Source organism: Canis aureus, chromosome 5, assembly GCF_053574225.1.
Source record: "Canis aureus isolate CA01 chromosome 5, VMU_Caureus_v.1.0, whole genome shotgun sequence".
NCBI classification, from domain to species: Eukaryota; Metazoa; Chordata; class Mammalia; order Carnivora; family Canidae; genus Canis; species Canis aureus.
The window spans coordinates 81,392,104-81,414,170 of record NC_135615.1 but is presented as its reverse complement, the minus strand read 5'-3'; the positions used below and the strand labels follow the sequence as shown (position 1 = coordinate 81,414,170).

The 22,067-nt window shown below is 47.9% G+C and overlaps 1 protein-coding gene across 4 annotated transcripts in view; it reads left to right on the top strand.

Annotated features, from left to right (window-relative positions):
- ACTL8 (actin like 8) overlaps positions 1 to 21,621 on the top strand; it is a 64,571-nt gene extending 42,950 nt beyond the window's left edge. For all 4 annotated transcript variants that reach the window (XM_077899410.1, XM_077899409.1, XM_077899412.1 and 1 more), the window contains exons 2-3: positions 17,867 to 18,251; positions 20,333 to 21,621. In XM_077899410.1, the coding sequence (XP_077755536.1) occupies positions 17,904 to 18,251; positions 20,333 to 21,085 (1,101 nt within the window). In that variant the 5' untranslated portion in view covers positions 17,867 to 17,903 and the 3' untranslated portion in view covers positions 21,086 to 21,621. The remainder of the gene's footprint in view (positions 1 to 17,866; positions 18,252 to 20,332) is intronic.
- Positions 21,622 to 22,067: the final 446 nt, after the last annotated feature.

The window sequence follows — 22,067 nt, the reverse complement described above, 5'->3', positions numbered from 1 at the left end:
GCTCTCCTCCATGCTCACCTCCGTGCTCACCTCTGTGCTCACTTCCATGCTTTCCTCCACGCTCACCTCGGTGCTCTCCTCTGTGCTCACCTCTGTGCTCTCCTCCGTGCTCTCCTCCGTGCTCACCTCTGTGCTCACTTTGATGCTCTCCGTGATCACCTCTGTGCCCTTGTCTGTGCTCACCTCGGTGCTCTCCTCTGTGCTCACCTCGGTGCTCTCCTCCATGCTCACTTTGATGATCTCCGTGCTCACCTCTGTGCCCTCCTCTGTGCTCACCTCGGTGCTCTCCTCTGTGCTCTCCTCCGTGCTCACCTCCGTGCTCTCCTCCATGCTCACTTCCGTGCTCACCTCCATGCTCTCCTCCGTGCTCACCTCCGTGCTCACTTCTATGCTCTCCTCCATGCTCACCTCCGTGCTCACTTCTATGCTCTCCTCCGTGCTCACCTCCGTGCTCACTTCCATGCTCTCCTCCCTGGTCACCTCCGTGCGCTCTCCTCCGTGCTCACCTCCATGCTCACTTCCGTGCTCTCCTCTGTGCTCACCTCAGTGCTCTCCTTTGTGCTCACCTCGGTGCTCTCCTCCATGCTCACCTCCGTGCTCTCCTCCATGCTCACCTCCGTGCTCACCTCTGTGCTCACTTCCATGCTTTCCTCCATGCTCACCTCGGTGCTCTCCTCTGTGCTCACCTCTGTGCTCTCCTCCGTGCTCACCTCTGTGCTCATGTGCGCTGATGGCCCTTTGAGGAAGTATCTTTGATTACCATTTCGATTTATTTAATAGATTGGTCTGCTCAAATTTTTTGTTTCTTCTTTTACCTATGTTGGGATTTTCTATTTTTCTGGGAGCTTCTGTTGGTTTTCAAATTTGCGACCTGCCCAGGGCAACGTGGGACACAAGTGTGGTCCCCTGGCCTCCCCTGTGAGTGGTGCTCCAGAGTTGCCCTGAGGGCTGTGGTTTCCCCAAGAGTCCTGGCCACTGCCAGCTCCTGGTGGCATCTCCTGGTTTTCGGCATTGATGTCAGTGTCCTTCTGTGGCCTCCTCAGGACGGGGCCGGGGAAAGGGTGGCTCTTATGGGCTTGGGAGCCATGGCTCAGCAGCCAGGGTTAGTTCTCGATCTTGTCAGGACTGTGTTCACTTATTATGCCACGTGGGGCCTCCAGGTGGCTGGAAGCAGATGGAAAGAGTCCACACTGCATCGAGACCCTGCAGGAAAGCATCCTTCAGATGCTGAGCGATGCCCGTCAGCGATGACGTCTGCTGAGGGTGTGAGCAGGGGGCGGTGTATGCTGCCTCCGTGTTCCCAAATTAAGTCATTCGGCCCAGTTGAAGGTCCCTGTGATTTTAGAGATAGACTAGAAGTTCAAGGCAAGGATTTTAAAGCCAACAAGACTTGTGTTTGAATTCCAGCAGTCTGCCATTGGGCAATTTTTCTGGACGCCCATTTTCTTACTACAAATTGGAAAGTTGGATATAATCCTTACGTCATAGGGTATGTGTAAGCCTCGGTGAAACGATTCCCACAGCACAAGAACTCTGTGTCAGTTAGGATTCTAACCTACCTGAAGCGGCTCAAACAAAACAAGGAGATGGATTGGCTCAAAGAACTGAAAACCCCAGTGGGGGTCTGGCTTCAGGAGCAGTTTGATCCAAAAGTTCATTTCGTTGCCCCATTTCTCTGGGCCATTCTTGGCTTTGCCTTCTCCACGGGCCCACTTTACCCTCAGGGGGTAGCTGTGTCACACTCAGGACCGTGGGAGTTTCAGATCTGACATGCTCAGGCTAACATGGGCGGAGGCCTCTGGGAGAAGAGGAAAAAAGGTTCTTTCCCAGAGGCCCTGAGTTGACGTCTCCTCATCATTGGCTTAGATCGGGTCGCATGTCCCTCCCTGAACCAGTAGTCAGGGGTTCGGGACACAGCCCTGAGCTGAGGGTTAAGTAGAGGGCAGCCCCAAGGCCAGATGCAGGTGCTGTTGACCAAGTAGGGTGATGCATACACAACAGAGAGGCCACCGTGGCGCCCTGATGACGGCGGCCACCTCCCAACTGGCCTTTCCGCTTCTGCCCGTGTCTCCCACCCAACCTGAAGCCAACCGCCAGCGTGGTTCTTCTTCTAACGTGCCAGGGGGACGACCCCTCTCATCCTGCTCAGAAGCCTTAGTGGCAACGTCTTCCTTTAGGATTTCCCGACAAGGCCTTCGATGCTCTGCACCCCGTGCTCCCCACTAAAAAGCACCCCACACGTCTGGGTCACTCCTGTCCAACCATGCTGTGTACACCTCGGGGTCTTTACGCCCGTCTTTGCCAGACATCTGTAGGCCTTGTGCCCTCACCACCTGTTCGCATCTTGGTCACACGGCACCTCCTCAGAGGGGCCTTTTCTGATCAGCCTGTTTATAATAGGAATTTCTTCCCACATATCTACCCTTGTCCCTTGCTTTCTTTTTCATTATAGTGAGTGTTTTATAAAACGAGTGTTTTCTACCTCCTCTAATGCATAGGCACCCTCCAGTGACAGCTCCGTGGTCTTCCAGTTCACTGCTCTGTCTGAAGAGCCCAGCACCATGCCTGGCACACAGTAGGTGCTCAATAAATTATCTGTCAAAGATTGTAGCTCTAACCCTGCCACCTCCTCTTACCAGCCCATGAGCACGCCTCTCTCTCTCGCCGGTCTTGTCCTAGGGCAGAGGGGAGGGAGGAGGCCCAGGGACCAGATGGCACGTGCCCTGATGATCTGTGACATGCGGCCTGGACATCCGTGTGTCCCCTCTGGTCCTTGGGGGCACCTGGTTGAAGGCAATGCTCGCCCCCTCCCTTCCCTCTCACTCTAGGCTGCCAGGATCTTATTAGCCCTGTTTACACGGCCAGGATGTCGAGCGATTAATTTTTAATGGCTTGGTTTATTGCATGTTTGAATGGTTTATTGAGTAATTCCCACATTTAAGTGATTAATTCCCCAGAGTTCAGAACGACTGGTTAGTTTTACATTAATCAGGGTTTCTGAATGCCAAGAGACAATCAATCAATCCTCCCTGCCAGGGAGAGTAATGTTAAAATACCTCAAGGTACAATGGAGTTAAGAAAAGGAGTAATTAAAACCCTGTCTTCCCCTCATGCAAATTTGATGTCTCTCTCTGTCTCTGTCTCTCTCTCCTCCACCTCCCCTCCCCCTCCTCAGGGAAGGCGCTCCCTGAGCTCCCTGAACCCAGCTGCTCTTCGGGAGGAGCAAGTCTACCCTGAGCTTAGACTTCCTATGATGAGGTTCAGCCCACCTGCCTCCAGAGGTGGGATCTACTCAGCTCCCTGCTCCCCAGGAAGGGGTCTCGGGAGCTGATGAGGCCTGTTGCAGGGCCCCTGGCTTGTGTTCCCCGGGGAAGCTGAGAGCCTCATGATAACACATCTGGTCTCACCTGGTAGCCCAGCAGGTGGGATCTCCCTCCAGGAGGCAAGGGGAGGATGTTTGGGATGGGATGCCCCGTGGCCTGGTCAGCCACGAACAGGAAAGAAACGCGAGCTGCTTTTGCGTCTGTATGGGTTCCCTACGGCGGCTGTGACAAATGACTGCAAACTTAGTGCTTAAAATGAGGCAGATTTAGTACCTTATGGTTCTGGAGGTCTGAAGCACAAAGGGAGTCTCACGGGCTCCAATCAGGGTGTTGGCAGGGCTACGCGCTGCGCTCTTCTCGGATGCCCTCGAGAAGGATCCACCTCCCTGCCGTCCCAGCTTCTAGAGGCCACCTGCGCTCCTGGGCTCGCGGCCCCGTCTCCTGCCCCGGAGCCAGCAGTATCGCTACCTCTTCAGATCATTCTCTGACTCTGGCCTTCTTCCTCTCTCCTCTGCATTTCAAGGATCCTTATGATTCCCTTGGGCTCCCCTGGATAATCCCAGATATGTTCCCTATTCCAAGATCAGATGTTCAGCAGCCTGAATTCCACCTGGAACCTTAATTCCCCTTTGCCACATAACCTAGCCTGTTCGCAGGTTTGGGGATTGGGACACGGACATCTTTGTACTGTGCCGATCACAGCATCGAGAGGCTGAGAACCATGTGACGGTCGGGTTAGACGCACGGACTCTGGAGCCAGAGACTTTGGGTTCATATCCTAGTTGAGTGCTCAACAGCTGTGGGGACTTGGTAAGTTTCCTACCTGTGCCTCAGTTTCCTTACCTAAACACCGGAGGCCAATGATGGTGTGTAGCCCACAGGGTGGCTGTGCTCATGAGATGGGGAGTGAGATGCTCGTGTAGCGTGGGGATCGTGGGACCTATGCTCAGGGGAGGTGAGCAGAGGTCAAGTGGTAATATCCAAACACGGAGTGAGGTTCCCTATGTCACGAGGGCTCCTAGGGTCCAGCGAGAATGCAGATAAAGGTGCCGAGGTCCTTACAAAATGCTTGCAACCAAACATAAAGCATTTTGTAAGGGTCCCTGGGGGAGCCAGGGTGCCCGTGTGTGCACTTGCCGTGCAGACCCAGGGGGAGCGAAGACCCCTGGTAGACAATTAGCAGTGAGAGGCTCCACCAACTAATGGGAGCTGAAGCAGCATCATTTCACGCCACTTCCTTTAAATGGTATTGCTCGTCCTTTCAGCATCCGTGAAAGGTAATTGTTCTCATTTGAGAATGAAGGGTTAGAGAACTAGTTAACCCAAGCCCCCTGGTTAGCCATGGCAGTAGTTACCCTGGGCTCTGGAAGCCACGGGCCTGGATATGAATCCTGATAGCCCTGTGGACTGGGTGTCTTAAAGCCAATGCCCTCACCTCTATAGACCATAATCCCTGCCTCCGTACACCGGAGATGGTCCTAGGCCCTTGTCATTGGCTTGTTGTGCCGTTTAAATGAGATGATACATGGGAAGTGCCTTGCCTGGAGCCTGGCCTGGCCTGGGGTAAGCCCCAGCAGGTGTTCTGGGTCCTGCTCATCCCCTGGAGGAATGAGGTCCCACATGGAAGTTGTCTGATGCTAGAAGCTTTCTGGAGTAAAGGCTTGATTTGGATCTTCAAGGTCAGAGAAGTGTCGAGAAAGGGAATTTCGGGTGGAGAAGAGATGTGGAACGGACAGATTTCTCAAGAAGCAACTACTACACTGCGGCTCTCGCTTTAAGTGCATGGAGAGGGGAGGAGGGGGGAGGAGAGGAGAGGCCGGCCAGCGGCCAGAGCCTGCTGCCTTCCCAGGTCAAGCAGAGTTCACACTCCCTTTTGTTCACAGTGGAGCTGGTGCAGGGTTTGGGGCAGGAAGTCACCAGAGGCTGACAGAAAGAAACTAATGTTTAAGGCACATGGGAATGGAGTCCCTATGGAACCATCACGCTGCCAGCAAGCCCATGTGATTGATTGATCGATTGATTTATAAACTTCCTTTATTCACGAGAGACACAGGGAGAGAGGCAGAGACACAGGCAGAGGGAGAAGCAGGCTCCCTGTGGGGAGCCCGATGCGGGACTCGATTCCAGGACCCCGGGGTCACGCCCTGAGCCAAAGGCAGATGCTCCACCACTGAGCCACCCGGGTGCCCCGAGCCCATGTGTTTTAAAAACCGTATCCATTCAACACAAATTGATTTAACAAAAACAGGCCAGTTATGTGGTGGGACCATGGATGTGAAAGATAAAAACTTGTCCTCCTTGGAGCCTAGATTTTGGTGACAGTCGGAAGACAGACAACAGGCTAGAAGACACGTGGCGTCCCCGTGTATTGGGATAAGTGCTATGGAACTAGTAGAGGTCGCCGCTCTGACAGTGGCTGGGAGCCGAGCGAGTGGCCAGGGAAGCCTTCTTCTGCGGCAACCCCTGAGCTCAGCCCGTCACGACGGGAAGCAGCCGTTTCCAGAAGAGTCGGAACAGGTGTTCCAGACAGAAGGCAAAGGGAATGCAAGGCTCCCGGGGAGGACGGCGTAGGCTGTGGCCCAGGGAAGGAAAGAACAGAACAAGGTCAGTGAGGCCGGAGGCCCATGCGCCGAGGGAGATGGTCCGATATGATGTTGGAAACGCAGGCAAAATTTTCATAATACAGGATCTAGACTTAACTGTGGTTTGTTCTGATTCCATTCAACTTTTTCTCCACTGGATTATTCTCATCAGCACACAAAACCTTAGCATATTATTTCTCATCTCTTAAAAAAAAAAGAAGCCCAAGCCCCCTGGGGCCCCATATCTCTCCACATCTATTGTTGTATTTCTTTGCTTCTTTTCATAGCAGAACTCATCAGGATCGTCTATACGCACCGTCTCCGATTTCTGTCCTCCCATCCTTTCTTTTCCTGAAAGCTATTAATTTTAAGAACTGTTCATACTTAGAGAAGGTGCGAGAATGGTTCAATGCACTCTCAAAAGCGCGTCACCTCCCTACGGTAGCCGGTATCTTCTGACCACATCTGCTTTGAGGATTCTTCTATAGACACGTGCTGGGTTATTTCCCCGTCTGCTTGGAGGTAAATTGTATGACGTTTTACTTGAAATACCATTTCATGCATCCCTTTAGTATCCAGGCTATTCTCCTTTGAAAGCACAATTTAGTGATCGAGCGCAGGAAATTAGATGTTGAGGATACAACCCATGTTCAAATATCACCGATAGTTCCCCGAATATTCTTTTTAAGAATTCACTCAAAAGATTTGCATGCAAATAAGATCACCCTTTGCTATGTTTGATTCTACACGTGACCAAGATATAATCTGGTTCTGTTGTTCCCCCAAAATTCCCCTATGCCGCTACGTCATCAACCCTTCCTACCACCTCCAGCCTCTGGCGACCACCGGTCAGTTCTCTGTTGTTTATAGTTTTTGCCTTTTTCCAGAATGTCCTAGAAATGCAAACATACAGCCATAGGCACTTCGCAGGCTGATTTCGGAAGTCACCATACTGTTGTACAAACTATGGATCCACAGTTTGTGGCTTTTTACTACTGAGTGGTGCGCCGTTGGATGGATATACCACAGTTTATCCATTCCCCGGTTGGAGAATCTTTAGGGTCGGTTCCAGTCGTGGGTGATTTACGTTGTGGGGTAAAGGCTTTCGTGTGAACATTAACTTTTTATTTCTCTTAAGAGTCATGTTGCTGGGTTGACTGGTAGGTGGATGTTTAACTTTATAAGAAACCAAGCTGTTTTCCTGATTGAAACTTTTATGTTCCTATCAGTGGTATATGAGAGTTTCAGTTTTTTCACATCCTTGCCAGTGATTGGTATTCTTCTTTTAAAAAAAATTTTTTTTAGCCTTTCTAATATGTAGTAGTATGTCATTGTGGTTTTACTTGGCATTTCCTTAATGACTAATGATGTTTAACATCGTCTCATGTGCTTATTTGTCATCTATATAGCTTCTGTGGTGAAGCATCCAAATTTTTGTCCATTTTTTTGCGTCTGCCTGTCTGTCTGTCTGCCTGTCGCCGAAACACAACGTGTCAGCTTGTCCATTTTTTTAAATGCTCATTTTTTATTATTGATTTGTGATCGTCCTTTATATATTCTGGATATAAGTCCTACATCAGAAATGTGATTTACAGGGATGCCTGGATGGCTCAGTGGTTGAGCATCTGCCTTCAGCTCAGGGGGTGATCCTGGAGTCCTGGGATCGAGTCCCACGTCGGGCTCCCTGTATGGTGCCTGCTTCTCCCTCTGCCTGTGTCTCTGCCTCTCTCTCTCATTAATAAATAAATAAAATATTTTTTTAAAAAAAGAGATGTGATTTACAGATATTTTCTACCAGTCCTGTGGCTAATGTTTTTCATTCCCATAGTAGTGTCTTTTAAAGAGCAGAATTTTTAATCTTGACAAAATTCTTTTAAAATCTTTTAAAATAAATTCTTTTAGGGCAGCCCCGGTGGCTCAGTGGTTTAGCGCTGCCTTCAGCCGAGGGTGTGATCCTGGAGACCCGGGATCGAGTCCCACGTCAGGCTCCCTGCATGGAGCCTGTTTCTCCCTCTGGCTGTATCTCTCTCTCTCTCTCTCTCTCTCTGTCTGTCTCTAATAAATAAATACAATTTTTTAAAAAAAGATTAAAAATAAATAAATAAATAAATTCTTTTAAAATCTTTCCTTTTATGGATTGGGGTGTTGTATCTAAGAACACCTAGATGTTCTTGATGAGGTCACATGACTTTCTCTTACAGTGTCTCCTATAAGCCTTCCAGTTTGGGGGTTTTGTTCTCTTGCTTCTTTTTTGTTTTGTTTTGTTTTGCTTTTTTATTTTTATTTGTTTTAGATTTTATTTATTTATTCATGAGAGACACACACAGAGAGAGAGAGAGAGAGAGAGAGAGGCAGAGACACAGGCAGAGGGAGAAGCAGGCCCCATGCAGGGACCCTGATGTGGGACTCGATCCTGGGATTCCAGGATCACGCCATGGGCCGAAGGCAGGCACTAAACTGCTGAGCCGCCCAGAAATCCCGTTTTGCTTTTTTAAGTAGGCTCCATGCCCGCATGGAACCCAACATGGAGCTTGATCTCACATCCCTGAGATCAAGACCTGAGTGGAGATCAAGAGTCAGATGCTTAACCACCTGCACCACCCAGGCACCCCCAGTTTGGGGTTTTATAATTACAATTTGTTGCATGATCTACTTTGTTTTTTTTTTTTTTTTTTTTTAATTTTTATTTATTTATGATAGTCACACACAGAGACAGAGAGAGAGGCAGAGACACAGGCAGAGGGAGAAGCAGGCTCCATGCACCGGGAACCCGATGTGGGATTCGATCCCGGGTCTCCGGGATCGCGCCCTGGGCCAAAGGCAGGCGCCAAACCGCTGCGCCACCCAGAGATCCCTGCATGATCTACTTTGAATTAATTTTTTGTGTAACAAGTGAGGAATGGAGCAAGGTAGTTTTGGTTTCCGCGGAGAGGTTTAATTTGATTCCAGCAGTGTTCATTGAAAAGATGACTTTTCATTACTACAATGTCCTACGTGGCCCCTTTGTCAGAACCCTGGCCATACTTGTCAGAGACTGCTCCCTCACCCTGTTCTTTCCCACCGTCTGTGTGGCCACCCATACACCAATATCATAGCATCTTGATGACTGTGGATTTATAGTGGGTCTTGAAATTAGATAGTGTGAGTCTTCCAACTTTGTTCTTTTTCAAAATGTTTTTTTTCGGCCATTCTCGTTCCTTTGTCTTCCTATATACCTTTGCGGGTCAGATTGTTGATACCTTAAAAAAAATTCTTCAGGGATTTTGATTGAGATTGAATCAATAAATCAGTTTGGGGAGAATTGACATCTTAATGATATCGCATCTTCTCATCCATGAACACAGCATCTCTCTATTTACTTAGATTTTCTTTGGTTTCTTGCATCGATGTTTGTAGTTTTCAGCATATTTTATGACACATTTTGTTAGATTTATGCCAAAGTCTTTTACGCTTTTTGATGCTATTATGAATGGCACTGTTTTTTAAAATTTTGACTTCTAACTATTTGTTGTTGTATGTAAAATAAAACTGATTTCTAAAATATGGAACTTGAATGATATAAGTTGGCCAAGCTCATTTATTAGTTGTAGGATTTTTTTTTTTGTAGGTTCTTTGAGATGTTCTATATAGCTAATTATGCCTTCTGTAAATAGGGGCAGTTATATTTCTTCCTTTGCAATTTGTATATGTCTTTTCTTTCTTGTTCTTGCCTCATTGAAGTGGGTAGGATGTCTGGTTCATTGTTGAATGGGAGTGGTGAGAGATGACATCCTTCCTCTTCCACTTACCCCCTTAGGGGGAAAGTGCCAGTCTTTCACCATTATCTGTAGGTTTTTTCCTAGATGTCCCTTATCAGGTTAAGGAAATTCACTTGTAGTCCTAGCTATTGAAACTTCTTATTATGAATGGACACTGAACCTTATCCGGGTTTTTTTTTTTTTTTTTTTTTTTTTTTTACATTGCGATAGTCATGGTTTTCTTCTTGGTCTGTTGGTAGGTCAAGTATATCGACATTAAAGTATTGAGCCAGCCTTACATCTCTGAAATATACCCCATTCAGTTGACGTGAATTATCCTTTTTATATATTGCTGGGCTTGCTAATATTTTATTGAGAATTTTTTTGTGTTTATGTTCACGAGGGATTTTGGTTTGTAGTTTTTTTTTTTTTTTTTTTAATTTTTGATTTGGGTATCAGGGTAATGCTGCCCTCGCAAAAAAATCTGGGATGCATTCCCTTTTCTTCTGTTTTCGTGAAGACATTGTGTGTAATGAGCTTTGCTTCTTCCTTCAGTGTTTGGTTAAATTTACCAGCAAAGCCATTTGGGACTGTCATTTTCTTTGTTGGAAGGCTCTTAAACTGAAAATTCATCTCTTTCATGGTTCTAGGGCTATTCAGCTTATATATTTCTTTTTGAGTGAACCATGGTAGCTTCTGTCTTTGAAGGACTTTGTTCATTTCACCTACGCTGTCAAATTGATAGGCAGGAAGCTGTTCATAATATTCTCTTTTCATGTCTGTTGAGTTCCAAGTAATGTCACCTCATTCCTGATATCAACCCTTTGTGTCTTTCCTCTTTTTTTTTTTCTTGGTCTGACTGGTGGTTTATTAATTTATTGATCTTTTCAAAGGACTGACTTTTGGTTTTATTGAGTTTTCTCTATTGGTTTCCTGTTTTCAGTTTCAGTGATTTTGCTCCTTATCACTTCTACCCTCTGCTTGCTTTAGGTTTAATGCATGCTTCCTTTTCTGGTTTCCTGAGGTGGATGGTTAGATTATTGGCTTGACACCATTCTTCTTTTCCTAATATGAACATTTAATGCTATAAATTCCCTCTGAGCACTGCTTTAGCTGCACTCCACCCATTCTGATAAGCTGTATTTTTATTTCTATTCATTTCAAAATCTTTTCCAACTTTTTACTTTGATTCATGAGTTATCTAAACTCGCATTATTTAATTTCCAAAAGTTTGGAGATTTTCGTGTTATCATTCTGCTTTTGACTTCTGGCCTAATTCCTTTGTGATGAGGGAACATTTTTTATATGATTTCAATTCTGTATTTGTTAAGGTTTGTTTTGTGGCTCATAAGGTGGCTTATCTTGGTGAGTGTCCCATGCGCTTTGGAAAAAGAATGTTCATTCTGCTCTTGTTTAATGGAATGCTTTATAAATGTCAGTTGGAAAATTAGCAAAGATATAGAATTCCTAAATAGCCAGCTTGGCTTATCTACTTTTTCTCTCAATTACTGGAGTCAAGGCCTACAGGTTTGAATGGTGGATTTTTCTCTTTATGCACCTTTTTAAGTTTTTGCTTAAAGAGGTTTGAATACCTGTTCGATGCATATATATTTTAGGACTATTATGTCATTTTGGTGAACCGACCTTTTACCATTATGCAACACCTGTCTTTGTTCCTGGCAATATTCTTTGTTCAAAAGCCAACTTTGTCTGATATTAAGGTAGCTACTCCTGCTTTTATTTGATTAATTCTTACTTGCTTTAGTTTTTTTCTATTCTTCTACTGTTTGGCTAATCTTTCTCATTGTATTTAAAGTGGATGTCTTGTAGACAGTCTACAGTTAGGTCTTTTTGTTGTTATTCCAAACTGACAATCTCTGTCTTTCAATTGGTGTGGCTTGAGACACGTTATTTTAGTATAATTGTTGATATGATATAGGGTTACTATTTGTGTCTCTCCTTCCCTGCTCTGTTCTTTTGTTTCTCTGTTCTTTCTTTCTTGCCATGTTTCAGATTATTTGAATGTTTTTTTAGTATTTAATACTACATTTTAATATTAAATTTTAGTATTAATACAAAATACTATTTAATACTATTTAGTATTAGTTATTTAGTGGTATTGTTTTACTTTATCTATTGGATTTTTTGGGTTTATCTCTTTGTACTTTTTTTTTTATTGCTTGCTCTTGGGATTGCCACGGACATACCTAGCCTTTAATGATCTAGTTAGAGTTAATATTCATGCTTCACTTAGTGCAACCACATAGGTCCCTTCCCCCACCACCTTTCTCATAGGACTTACATGCATTACATCTGTGTACCCTGGAAATGCCACCATATGTTGTTATAACATTTTGCTTTCACTGGCCATATCTATTTTTAAGAGGAAAAAAAATCCTTTTATTATTACCGAGATATTTACTAAATCTGCTCTTGTTTCTTCACTCCTGGAGATCCAGATTCTGGTATAATTGTCCTTCAACATGAAGACCTTACAGTTGCATTTCTGAAAGCAGTGCTGCTGCAGGTGAATTTTTTTGATTTTCCTTCAACTAAGAATGTCCAACTTTGTCTTCATTCCTGAAGGATACTCTTGGAGGGTATAGAATTCTGGGTCAATATTTCTGTCTGGTGTAAAGTCTGCAGTCAGCCTGATTTTTGTCCCTGCTGCTCAACCCCATCTTTATAATGCTTTCATTTTTCTCCGAAGGCTTTCAAAATTAAGCAAGAGAAAAAAACTTCAGTATTCGATAGTTGACTACACTGTCTTCATGTGTGTTTATGTGTTTTGTTTCTTAAATGTATTCTCTTTGGGATGTGCAGAGCCTCCTTAGTTGTCAGACTTACGTCTTTCACCAAATCTGGGAAATTTTTAACCATTATTGCTTCAAATATCTTGTACTGTGCTAATACTTCCTTCTCTTCTTGTAAGACGTCAATGGCATGAATATTAGACATTTTAATATTGTCCCACGGGTCTCCGAGGCTCTCTTTATCATTTCCTTCCTGTTTTTCAGATTGGATAATTTCTGTTACTATCTTAATTTATTTTATTCATTGCTCCACCACCTCCATTCAACTACTGAAAAGATTTTTTACAAAAACTTCAGATATTATGCATACCTCTTGGTTCTTTTTATAGTATCTACTTCTCGCTGAGAACACCTGTCTTTTCATTCACTTCCAGTGTGTCTACCTTTATGTCCGTTACAACAGCTGCTCAGACGTCTTCAGTAATTCCAGCATCTGGGTCATCTCAGGGTTGGCATGTTTATCTTTTTCCCTGAAGGATTAGTTAGGTTTCTCTGATTCTCTGTGTAATTCAGTAATTTTGGTTTCTATGCTGGATATCCTGAATATTCTGCAGCGAAATCCCTCTGGGGAACACTTGTTTTCATTGGTTCTGTTTTAGCGTGCAGCAGCTCAGCTCACACTGTACTTACTTGGTTTTCCTCCGTGGGTGGTGGTTCCAATGTTCACTTTACTGCTTTGGGTCAATCCCTCCTAGGCACAGGCGAGTCTGGGCCTTGAGCCGGTTCTTACACAGAATGAGGGGAGCCCCTTCTCTGCTTTCTTCTTTCCATGCTCTTTGACTTACAAGGGCCCCCTTTCCTGATGTTCTGTCCAGAAAGACAGGTCTTCCTTGCTCTTATTTTTCAGCTACCCACTCCTGAAGGTCTGCTGGGAACCTGCCTCAGGCCTACCCTGCAAAAGAAAAAGGGAAATAGACGAGAACCTCACCCCTCTGTGGGTTGCTTCTCTAAGTTTTTGATTCTTCTCCTTAATCTGCTTGTTCTGCTTTTTCTTTTGCTTTTTGCATTTTGTCTGACATCATTAGTTATATTCGGCGGGAGGCAGGGCTGCGGTACTCTCTGCTGACCGGCACCAGAAGAAGCCCACAATAACGTTTTTTTTTTGTAATTTTATTTCTCTGATCCAGGATCAGAAAATGTACATCGTGTTGGTGACCCTGTCTGTGAATTTTGAACACTTAATGTTCCTTTTTGTTATGGACACTGCTGATGTTTTTGCAGAGTGGGGGCTAGTTTTGTAGAATCTCTGTCTCCCATCCCTCAGGCTTTTCTCCATTAGTAACACTCTGAAGAAACTCTTTTGCCAAAGCTACTGGTGATTTCTGTGTTGCTAAATTCCACGGACATTTCTCAGTCTTCATCTAATTTCTCTCTTCTTGACGAATTTTTCCGCTTGGGCTCTGAGATGCCCTCCTACCCCTTAGCCACTCCTTTTCATCCCCTTTACTGGTTCCTTCTCAATGCCCAGCCTCTAGACCTTAAATTACCCACAGCCGTCGGGCTTGATCTACCCCGAGTCTCTTCATGAGTTCCTCCATCCCCAAAACTTGTAATTTCATCCACTCAGTAAGTTCCAATTATATCTTCAGCTCAGACATCTGCAGACTCTGCCTCCAGATATCGTCATGCGTACCTAATAGGCATTGCAAACTTTATCACGTCCAACATACAAGTCCCGATTTCTTCCCTGCCCCAAACCTGCTCATTCTCCGGTCTTCTCCATCTCAGTAAGAGGGTGCTTCATTCTTCCAGCTTTTCAGGCCTCAGATCTGGGTGTTCCCCTTCATTCTTCTCCTGGTCTCATGCTCCACTGTAACCGTCTTTCCTAAATACATCTAGGGTTCGACCATGTCCCACCCTCTTTCCTCCTGCCACCGTCATGCAGGCCACCATCATCTGTCCTTTCCATCCCCTGCCTCTACCTTGACCTCTGCAGTCTATTCTTCATATCAGCCCAAGTGGTATGTATACAACTCAAGTCAGATCATGTCATTCCTCTGTTCAACCCCTGCAGTGGTTTCCCATGTCTCTAAATAATATGAAGGCCCACGATCTTCAGCACCCTTTTCCACCCGCTGCATCCATCCCCAGTCTACTGGCCTCCTGGTTATTCCTAGAACACATGCACCAGTTTCTTCCCCAGGGCCTTTGCACTTGCTCTTCTTTTGGCTTAGACACTTTTCCAGGTAATCACATGCTTTATTCTCTCACGCTTGTTCTCTGCTCAAATGTCACCTGATAGAGAGGCCTCTCCTGACTGCCCCACCTAGAACACCAGCACACCTCTGTGCTCCTAATTCCCTGTCCCTCTCACCTGATTTTATTTTTCTTCACTGCACGAATCCTCCCTCTCCTTCCCTGGCATGAGACAGTCGATCTGGCGCTTACTGACAATCTTTCTCAGTCTAGAATCGTTCTTGGTACTTTGTCCAAATTCGTAGAACAGGTGACTCAGTAAAAATGCTTTTGAAGACATATGTTCTATCTCTGTCCTCGGAGCTGGGCTCCTGGATGTCACCCAGACTTTCTTCCCACTTCATGACCCAGGAGAGGAATGGTACACTGCCTCCCCGCCTTCTGCTCCCAGGCCAGGTCACGGGGGCTACCAGCCTGGAGTTGCCCCTCAGTAGATGCACAACCACAGTGGAGGTCATCCTACCAGCCTGTCCTCTGACTCCGAATTTCAGGACCAGTGAAGCCTTCATCAGCTAGCCCGCTCTTGTGACACGGGGAGGTCAGTGCACCTGGTTCTGCATCACTGGGTGATTCGGTGTGAGGAATCCGTCACTCAGCCCGCCAGCGTGCCAGGGAGGCCAACACCCCAGCTCCATCTCTCCTCCTTTTTGCTTTCCCCCATCTGATGTCAGAGCTATTTCAAGGTGGTGGAGCCTCGTCACTGCCCCAAGGTTGGTGGTGGTGGGGAACCACTGGCCGGGGGCCAGGCAGTGGCCGTCCTGCTCCATAGAGATGTGCAGTACAGCTGCTGCCCAGGACTGAGGCAGAGTCTAGAGCCGGTGGGATGACAGCCCCAGAAATAACCTTCAGGCCCAACCGCCTTCCTGGATGTCTCTTACAGGAAACGCCCACGTGCCTTCTAGGCACCGAGTCTGCTGTCTGTGTGACAGTTCGTATTCTGCAGGGTGACTTCATCAACTTTCATGTGTCCCCACACCCACGGGGTTTTTTTCCCCTTAACATTTTTTACTTAGAGTAAAAGTCATTCTTCTTAGTGTATAGTCGCTCACACAGTCACGTGCTCACCCTCACAACCCAGACCTAGCACAGAGCCGTCATCACCCCAAATCCCGCCATGACCCCTCATGGCCACCCCTACCCCCATCTCTCCGCTTCCAGCCGCTGGCACCCACGGATCTGTTTCCTGTCTTTATACGTTTGCCTTTTCCAGAATCGTTATGGGAATTGAATCGTACAGTCGCTGCCTTGTCAGTCTGGCTTCCTTCCCTTGGTACATTTGAGATTTATTCATGTTATTACAGGTATCACTTGTTCGTTCCTGTTTGTGGCTATTACGCCATCGGATGGAGACTTGTGTATCCATTCTCCAGCCGGAGGGCCTTCAGGTGGCTGCCAGGTTTTGACGATTATGAATAAAGCGACTATAAACGTGGACATAAGGGTTTTGGGGGTGAACGTAAGTTTTCGTTTCCCTTGGGGAATCCCTAGGAGTGGCAATCCTAGGTCCGGTGGGTGGATATTTACCTTTATATAAGAAGCTGCCAAACTGTTTTCCAAAGTATGTTATTTTGCCTTCCCACCGGGAGCACGCGGGGACTCCAGGCGCGCCTCCTCCTCGCCAGCGTCGGGGCCGCCTCTGGCCTTGGGTGTTCTCGGAGCCGTGCGGCGCCGTCTCACTGTGGTTTTAATGTTCATTTTCCTAATGACTCATGAGTTCGGCATCTTTTCCTATGTTTACGTGCCATCCGTATATCTTCTTTTGTGACATGTTTGCATCTTTGCCCGCTGGAACGATTGGATCGTTTTTCTTATGCCGCACCTTGTGAGTGTGTTATATTTTTCGAACGCAAGCTGCTTCTCAGGTATATGATTTGCAAATACTTTCCACCCAGTCCGTGGCTTGTCTTTTTGTTCCCATCACCGTGTCTTTCAAAGGGCAAATTTCTTAAATTTTGGCAAAGTCCAGCTTATCATTTTGTATTTTGCGAACCAGGCTAATGATATTCTACGTACGGAGATTCTACTTTGTCTAAGGTCACAGTGAACTTCTCCTCTGTTTCTTTTCAGAGCTGTATCATACTTTTAGGTTTTATGTTTAGATCTATGATCCATTTCGAGTTTTTTGAGGTATGGGTTGAGGTTCTTTTGTTTTTTGTTTTGTTTTGTTTTGTTTTGCATGTAGATACCAGTTGTTCCCTACCATTTATCGTAAAGACGGTTCATCCTCCCTTTCTGTGTTCTTGCACCTTGTCAGACTTTGTGAGGGTCTGTGTCTGGACTCCTGGACTCTTCATTCTGTCCCGTGTCTCTGTGACTAATCTTTCACCAATGCCCCATTGTCTTGGCTACTGTAGTTTTGTAGAAGGTCTGGAAACCAGGTAGGGACCACACCTACCTTCCCAGCATGGTGGTTATGATTCTACCCACTTTACAGGGGTTGAAACCAACCGTGGTTGTGCTCAGATGTCCCACGTACAGTCTCCCTTATGTAATAACCTAGCTGCCTAGCACCTGCTCAAAACCCACTCCTCATGCTTAGCCTGATGCTCAGAGTCTTTGGAATCTACTTTGGGTATAATTGTCAGCCCTGCTTGTCAGTTGTGTGGCCCTGGGAAAGTAACTTCAAGCCACCGCCCCCCCATGCCTCAGTTTCTCCACCTGCAACATGGGGACAGCAGTGGGACCTGCCTTACAGGTTGTGGTAAAGATGAAACGATCACCAGCTCAAGCCATATTAAACTGCTGTTGAATCAATTTTTTTTTGGCCGGCACGAATGGCAGTGTTACATAGTTCAGCCTCCCGTGCAAGGTGTTCCTCCTAGCACTAGACGGAGGGCATGTGCCTCGGAAATGGTAGCTCCGCTGGTCCTCATTGTCATCATCATTGTCACTGTGGTTGCCACTGCTCATGCTGCTGTTGCTCCTATGCTATTATTGCAGAGGGTGGTGGCTCCCGAGACTGATGTCCCCGAGTTCTCAGGTCGAGCAGCCAGAGCCATCAAGTACTTCCTGTGTGAAGTCGGTGGGAAGGAGGGCTTGGCACGACTTCCAAAGGGTCTTGTAGGATGATGAGGAGTTCGGGATGGGGGGAACACTGCAGGCACAGCTTGCACAAAGGCTTGGGGAGGGGGCGATGGACACACTCTAGGGGAACATGCGGTTTGATTCTTGGGTGGAGAATGGGAAATAACTGGCCTCGTCTTCTCCCTCCACAGCCAAGTCCAGAAGCCCTCGCCCACCTCTGTCTTCACCATGGCCGCAAGAACCATTATCATCGACCACGGGTCTGGCTTTCTGAAGGCTGGCTTTTCTGGGTGGAATGAGCCCCAGATGGTCTTCCCGAGCATCGTGAACTATATCCCGTGCAGAGAGAACCCTGGGCCCAGCTATGCCCAAAGGCGCGTGAGTCTGGGTATTGACATTTGCCATCCCGATACCTTTAGCTACCCCATCCAGCGTGGCCGCATCCTCAACTGGGAGGGCGTGGAGCACATCTGGTCGTTTGTGCTGGAGAGACACAGGCGGGAGCATGAGGACTTCCCGGTGATGGTCACAGAGTCCCCCATGAGAGAGCCCATAGACCGACAGAAGACACTGGAGGTAAGGCCACAGGACATAGCTCGGCACTTGGTGTTCAGATGTGACTGAGTGTTGGGGACTCTGCTTCCTAAATAATTTGCCCCCTGGAGGTTTGCTGAGTACCTAGTGTATGCCGGGCACCTGTTCTCGGCAAGAATGGGGTTCCCGGCCTTTCCTCCAACAGACGGAGAAGGGAGGACACGGGATACTTTGTTTGCAGGTTCCATAAATGTTCAGAGATCATATTCCACCTTAAAGAGCTCGTGTTGTCGGGGAAGACTTGACCGGGAATAATTCCAGAGAGCGACCGGTTCTAGAAGCGAAATGGGGCAGTGACTGGCTGGTGGGGAGCAATTAGGGAGGGCTGCTCTGAGGAGGTGGTTTCAGGGGCCAGGGAGGCTGGGAAGAGGGGGACCGGAAGGTGAAGTCTCGGGGGTTGGGTCTTGCAGGCCCCGGAGGCAGTGGGAGTGCTTAGAAGTTACTCTAAATCAAGGTTTGGCAAACTACGGCCAGTGGGCCACATTGGCCCACCATCTGTTTTTATAAATAAAGTTTTATTGGAACATAGCCGTGTCCACCCATTTCCATATCGTCTTTGGCTACTTTCACACCACAGCAGCAGAGCTGGGTGGTTGCGGCAGAGACTGCGTATATACTGTGTAAGGGCTAAAAAACTTACTTACTGTAGGTTTGCTTGACAGAACGCATGGTGCCCGGTTAGAGCTGAATTTCAGATAAGCAACAAATAATACTTTAGTATAAGCAGGTCCCGAGTATCTCATGAGACACACGTTTATGAAAATGTTATTTGTTGTTTGTCAAAGAGTCAAATTTAATTGGGCAGCCTGTATTTTTATTTGCTAAATTTGGCCACCCCAACTGTCTAGCTTTTGTAGAAAATGCTTGCCAACCCCTGCTCTAAATAAATCGGAAGATCCTGGAGAGTTTTAAGTGGGATTCATATTTCATTTCCTATTTGAAAAAGAGGGCCTTGGCTTCTATTTGGGAAGTGGCTAGTGGTGGGACAATATTCTGCATTGGGGGGGGGATGGGGAGCTCCTTTCCCCGCTCAGTGGGGAAGATGGGCCTTGTGGGGTCCGAAGAGGTGGCCCCCACAGAAGGGCGGACTAGTGCTGCCTTTCTGTGTCTATAGCGTCAGAGATATGGGGATGCAGTCAGAGCTGGGGAATTAGGAAGGTGGTGGGGGTGCTCAGTGAAGATCTGGGGGGGTGATGGGTGTGGGAGAAAAATCAGCCTAGGGACTTTGCCAAAACCTAAATGTCAGAATTCCAGTTTTGTCATGATGTGTGGGGGGAGAAAAAGGCTTCACTTACCAGGAGGTGAGAATATGTATCTCCCTCCTCCCTCTCTCCCTCCCAGGCTCCCTCCCTCCTTCCCTCCCTCCTCCCACCCCGACTTTTGGAGGCAGTGGTGGATAATGATGCACTTGTTTCTTGTCTGATTTCTTCTTCCCTCTTTTAAAGAAATGGGTCAGGCTGCAGGTCTGTCCCTTGGCCATGGCCCCCGCTGGTCCCCCCACTGCCTGCACAATGAGGCATCTTGGGACCATCTCGTACATGCAGCTGACAGCTCTTCCCACCTTGCCACCAAAACAATCTTCTGGACGGTGGTGGTCCTCAAACAAACTTCCGAGGGCAAATCCCAAATCCGACTGCTAATCCTCTAGAGCCTCCTTTGTTCCCATAGCATGAGCTCCAGGAGCCCTGTGCCCCATCTCCTCAGGGCAGCTCCCCAGTCCCTTGGGGACACAGGTGTGCACCGACTGCAGTTCTGAGAGCTAAGCATGTAGCTGGGTCTTGGAGAAAACAGAAAACAGAAATGCATCGGGGCCAGGACACCTGGGTGGGCCAGGACACCTGGGTGGGTCAGGGGTTGAGCATCTGCCTTCAGCTCAGGTCGTGATCCCGGGGTCCTGGGATTGAGTCTTGCATCAGGCTGCCTGCAGGGAGCCTGCTTCTCCCTCTGCCTGTGTCTCTGCCTGTCTCTCTGTGTCAAGAATAAATAAATAAAATCTTTAAAAGATATATCAAGGCCTTTGGTTTGGGGCAAAATACCCTAGTGGCTCTTCTCCCTTCTTACAGATTATGTTTGAGCTGCTGGACGTGCCGTCCATACTCCTGGCCGACCAGCTGGAGATGTCCCTGTACGCCTCCGGCCTCCTGACGGGCGTGGTGGTTGATTCGGGCTACGGCCTGACCCGCGTGCAGCCCTTCCACCTGGGCCGCCCCTTACGGTCCAGCCGCAAGACGCTGGAGTTCGCGGGCCAGGATCTGTCGGCCTATCTCTTCAGGAGCCTCTTTAAGGAGGATTGCAATCGCCACAACCTGTTTCAGCTGGAAACGGTGGCCACCACCCAGATGAGCAAGTGCTACGTGCCGCAGAATTTGGGGGAGGCGCTAGACTTCCGCCAGAGTCTGCCCAGTGGCTCGGATGAGAACAACACCTACCAGCTCCCCGACGGCACCCCGGTGGAGCTGACCCCCATGCAGCGGCTGGCCCCCGAGATGTTCTTCAGCCCCCAGGTGTTTGACCTGCAGGGGCCCAGCATCTCTCAGGTTGCGGTGGATGCCATCCTGGGCTGCGACGCCGCCTTGCACCCGCTGCTCACCTCCCACGTGATGGCCTGCGGGGGCAACACCCTGTACCCCGGCTTCACCAAGCGCCTGTACAAGGAGCTGACCGCAGATCACTTCTCCTCCGCCAAGGCCACCATGTGGGTGGGTTCCAACAGAAACTTTAGCGTCTGGCTAGGAGCGTCTGTTGTGGCCCATCTGTCTTCCTACAAGTCCGAGTGGATGAGCAAAGAGGAGTACGAAGAGAGCCAGAGGCCGTGACCTGGCGGCGGCTCCTGGGACCCTGTCCCCATCCCAGGGGCTCAGGTGGATTAGTTTTCAGTGATGGGGCTGGGCAGGCAGAGGTAGGGTTAGCTGGCTTTGGAATTCTGAGGTCATGAGGGGTGTTTTAGGTTCTAGGGTTTTATCTTGTTTCAAGAGTAGGATCCAGCCCAGAGGAGGACAGGGTGTCATCCCTGGAAGTCCCTCAGGGACAGTTTCTCCAGGGGTGGCCTGTCATTTGGAGGGGAGCAGTCAGTTAACATCTCCGTAATAGCCCCTGACTTTTCATTGGCATCTTCCTTGGGGCCGCCCTGTCCTCAGTTCGGTAGGTTTTAACCGGGGCGAGAGAGATGGGACCTTCTGCTGGGGTCCCAGTTATTTTTGACTAGTTGATGAGGTGGGACGGGGAGAGATGAAGTTTCTAGTTTTACGCATTCACTCTGGTCAGGGAGGAATTGCCACCGGTGAGCCCGAGGACCCTCCCTTCTGTGGCCAGGGTCTCGTTTTACAGATGAAAATAAACAACTTCTTTGGAATCTGTGTTGGCTTCTGTTCTGGGGCGGACAGTCTCTGGGGGAGACGCAGGGAGTGTGTGCACACAAGGGCCGGGGTGGGGCCGGGGCAGCCTCCGGGGACCCCCTGAGCGGGATCGACAAGGGCCTGGAGCCTCCCGTTCTTCCTCCACCACATTACATTCTCTCTCTCCACCCCAGATGTCCCAATATTCTGTTAAGGTTTGAGTTTCCACTAGCGCCATATTCTATTTGATAAGTATTGGAGGAAATCTGGGGTGAAAGATACCTGAGGTTCCTCATTTCAAGGAGGTCGCAGTCCTCTGGGGGGGTACATAGGCAGTAAAGAAGGAAATCTATTTAAGGTGACAAACAAATGGAATGAGGTCACGTGATCTGGGGGGTGGGGGCTGCCTACTTCTGATGAGGTCGCCTGAGAGGAGACCACTGGAGACCATGGATGACCACCC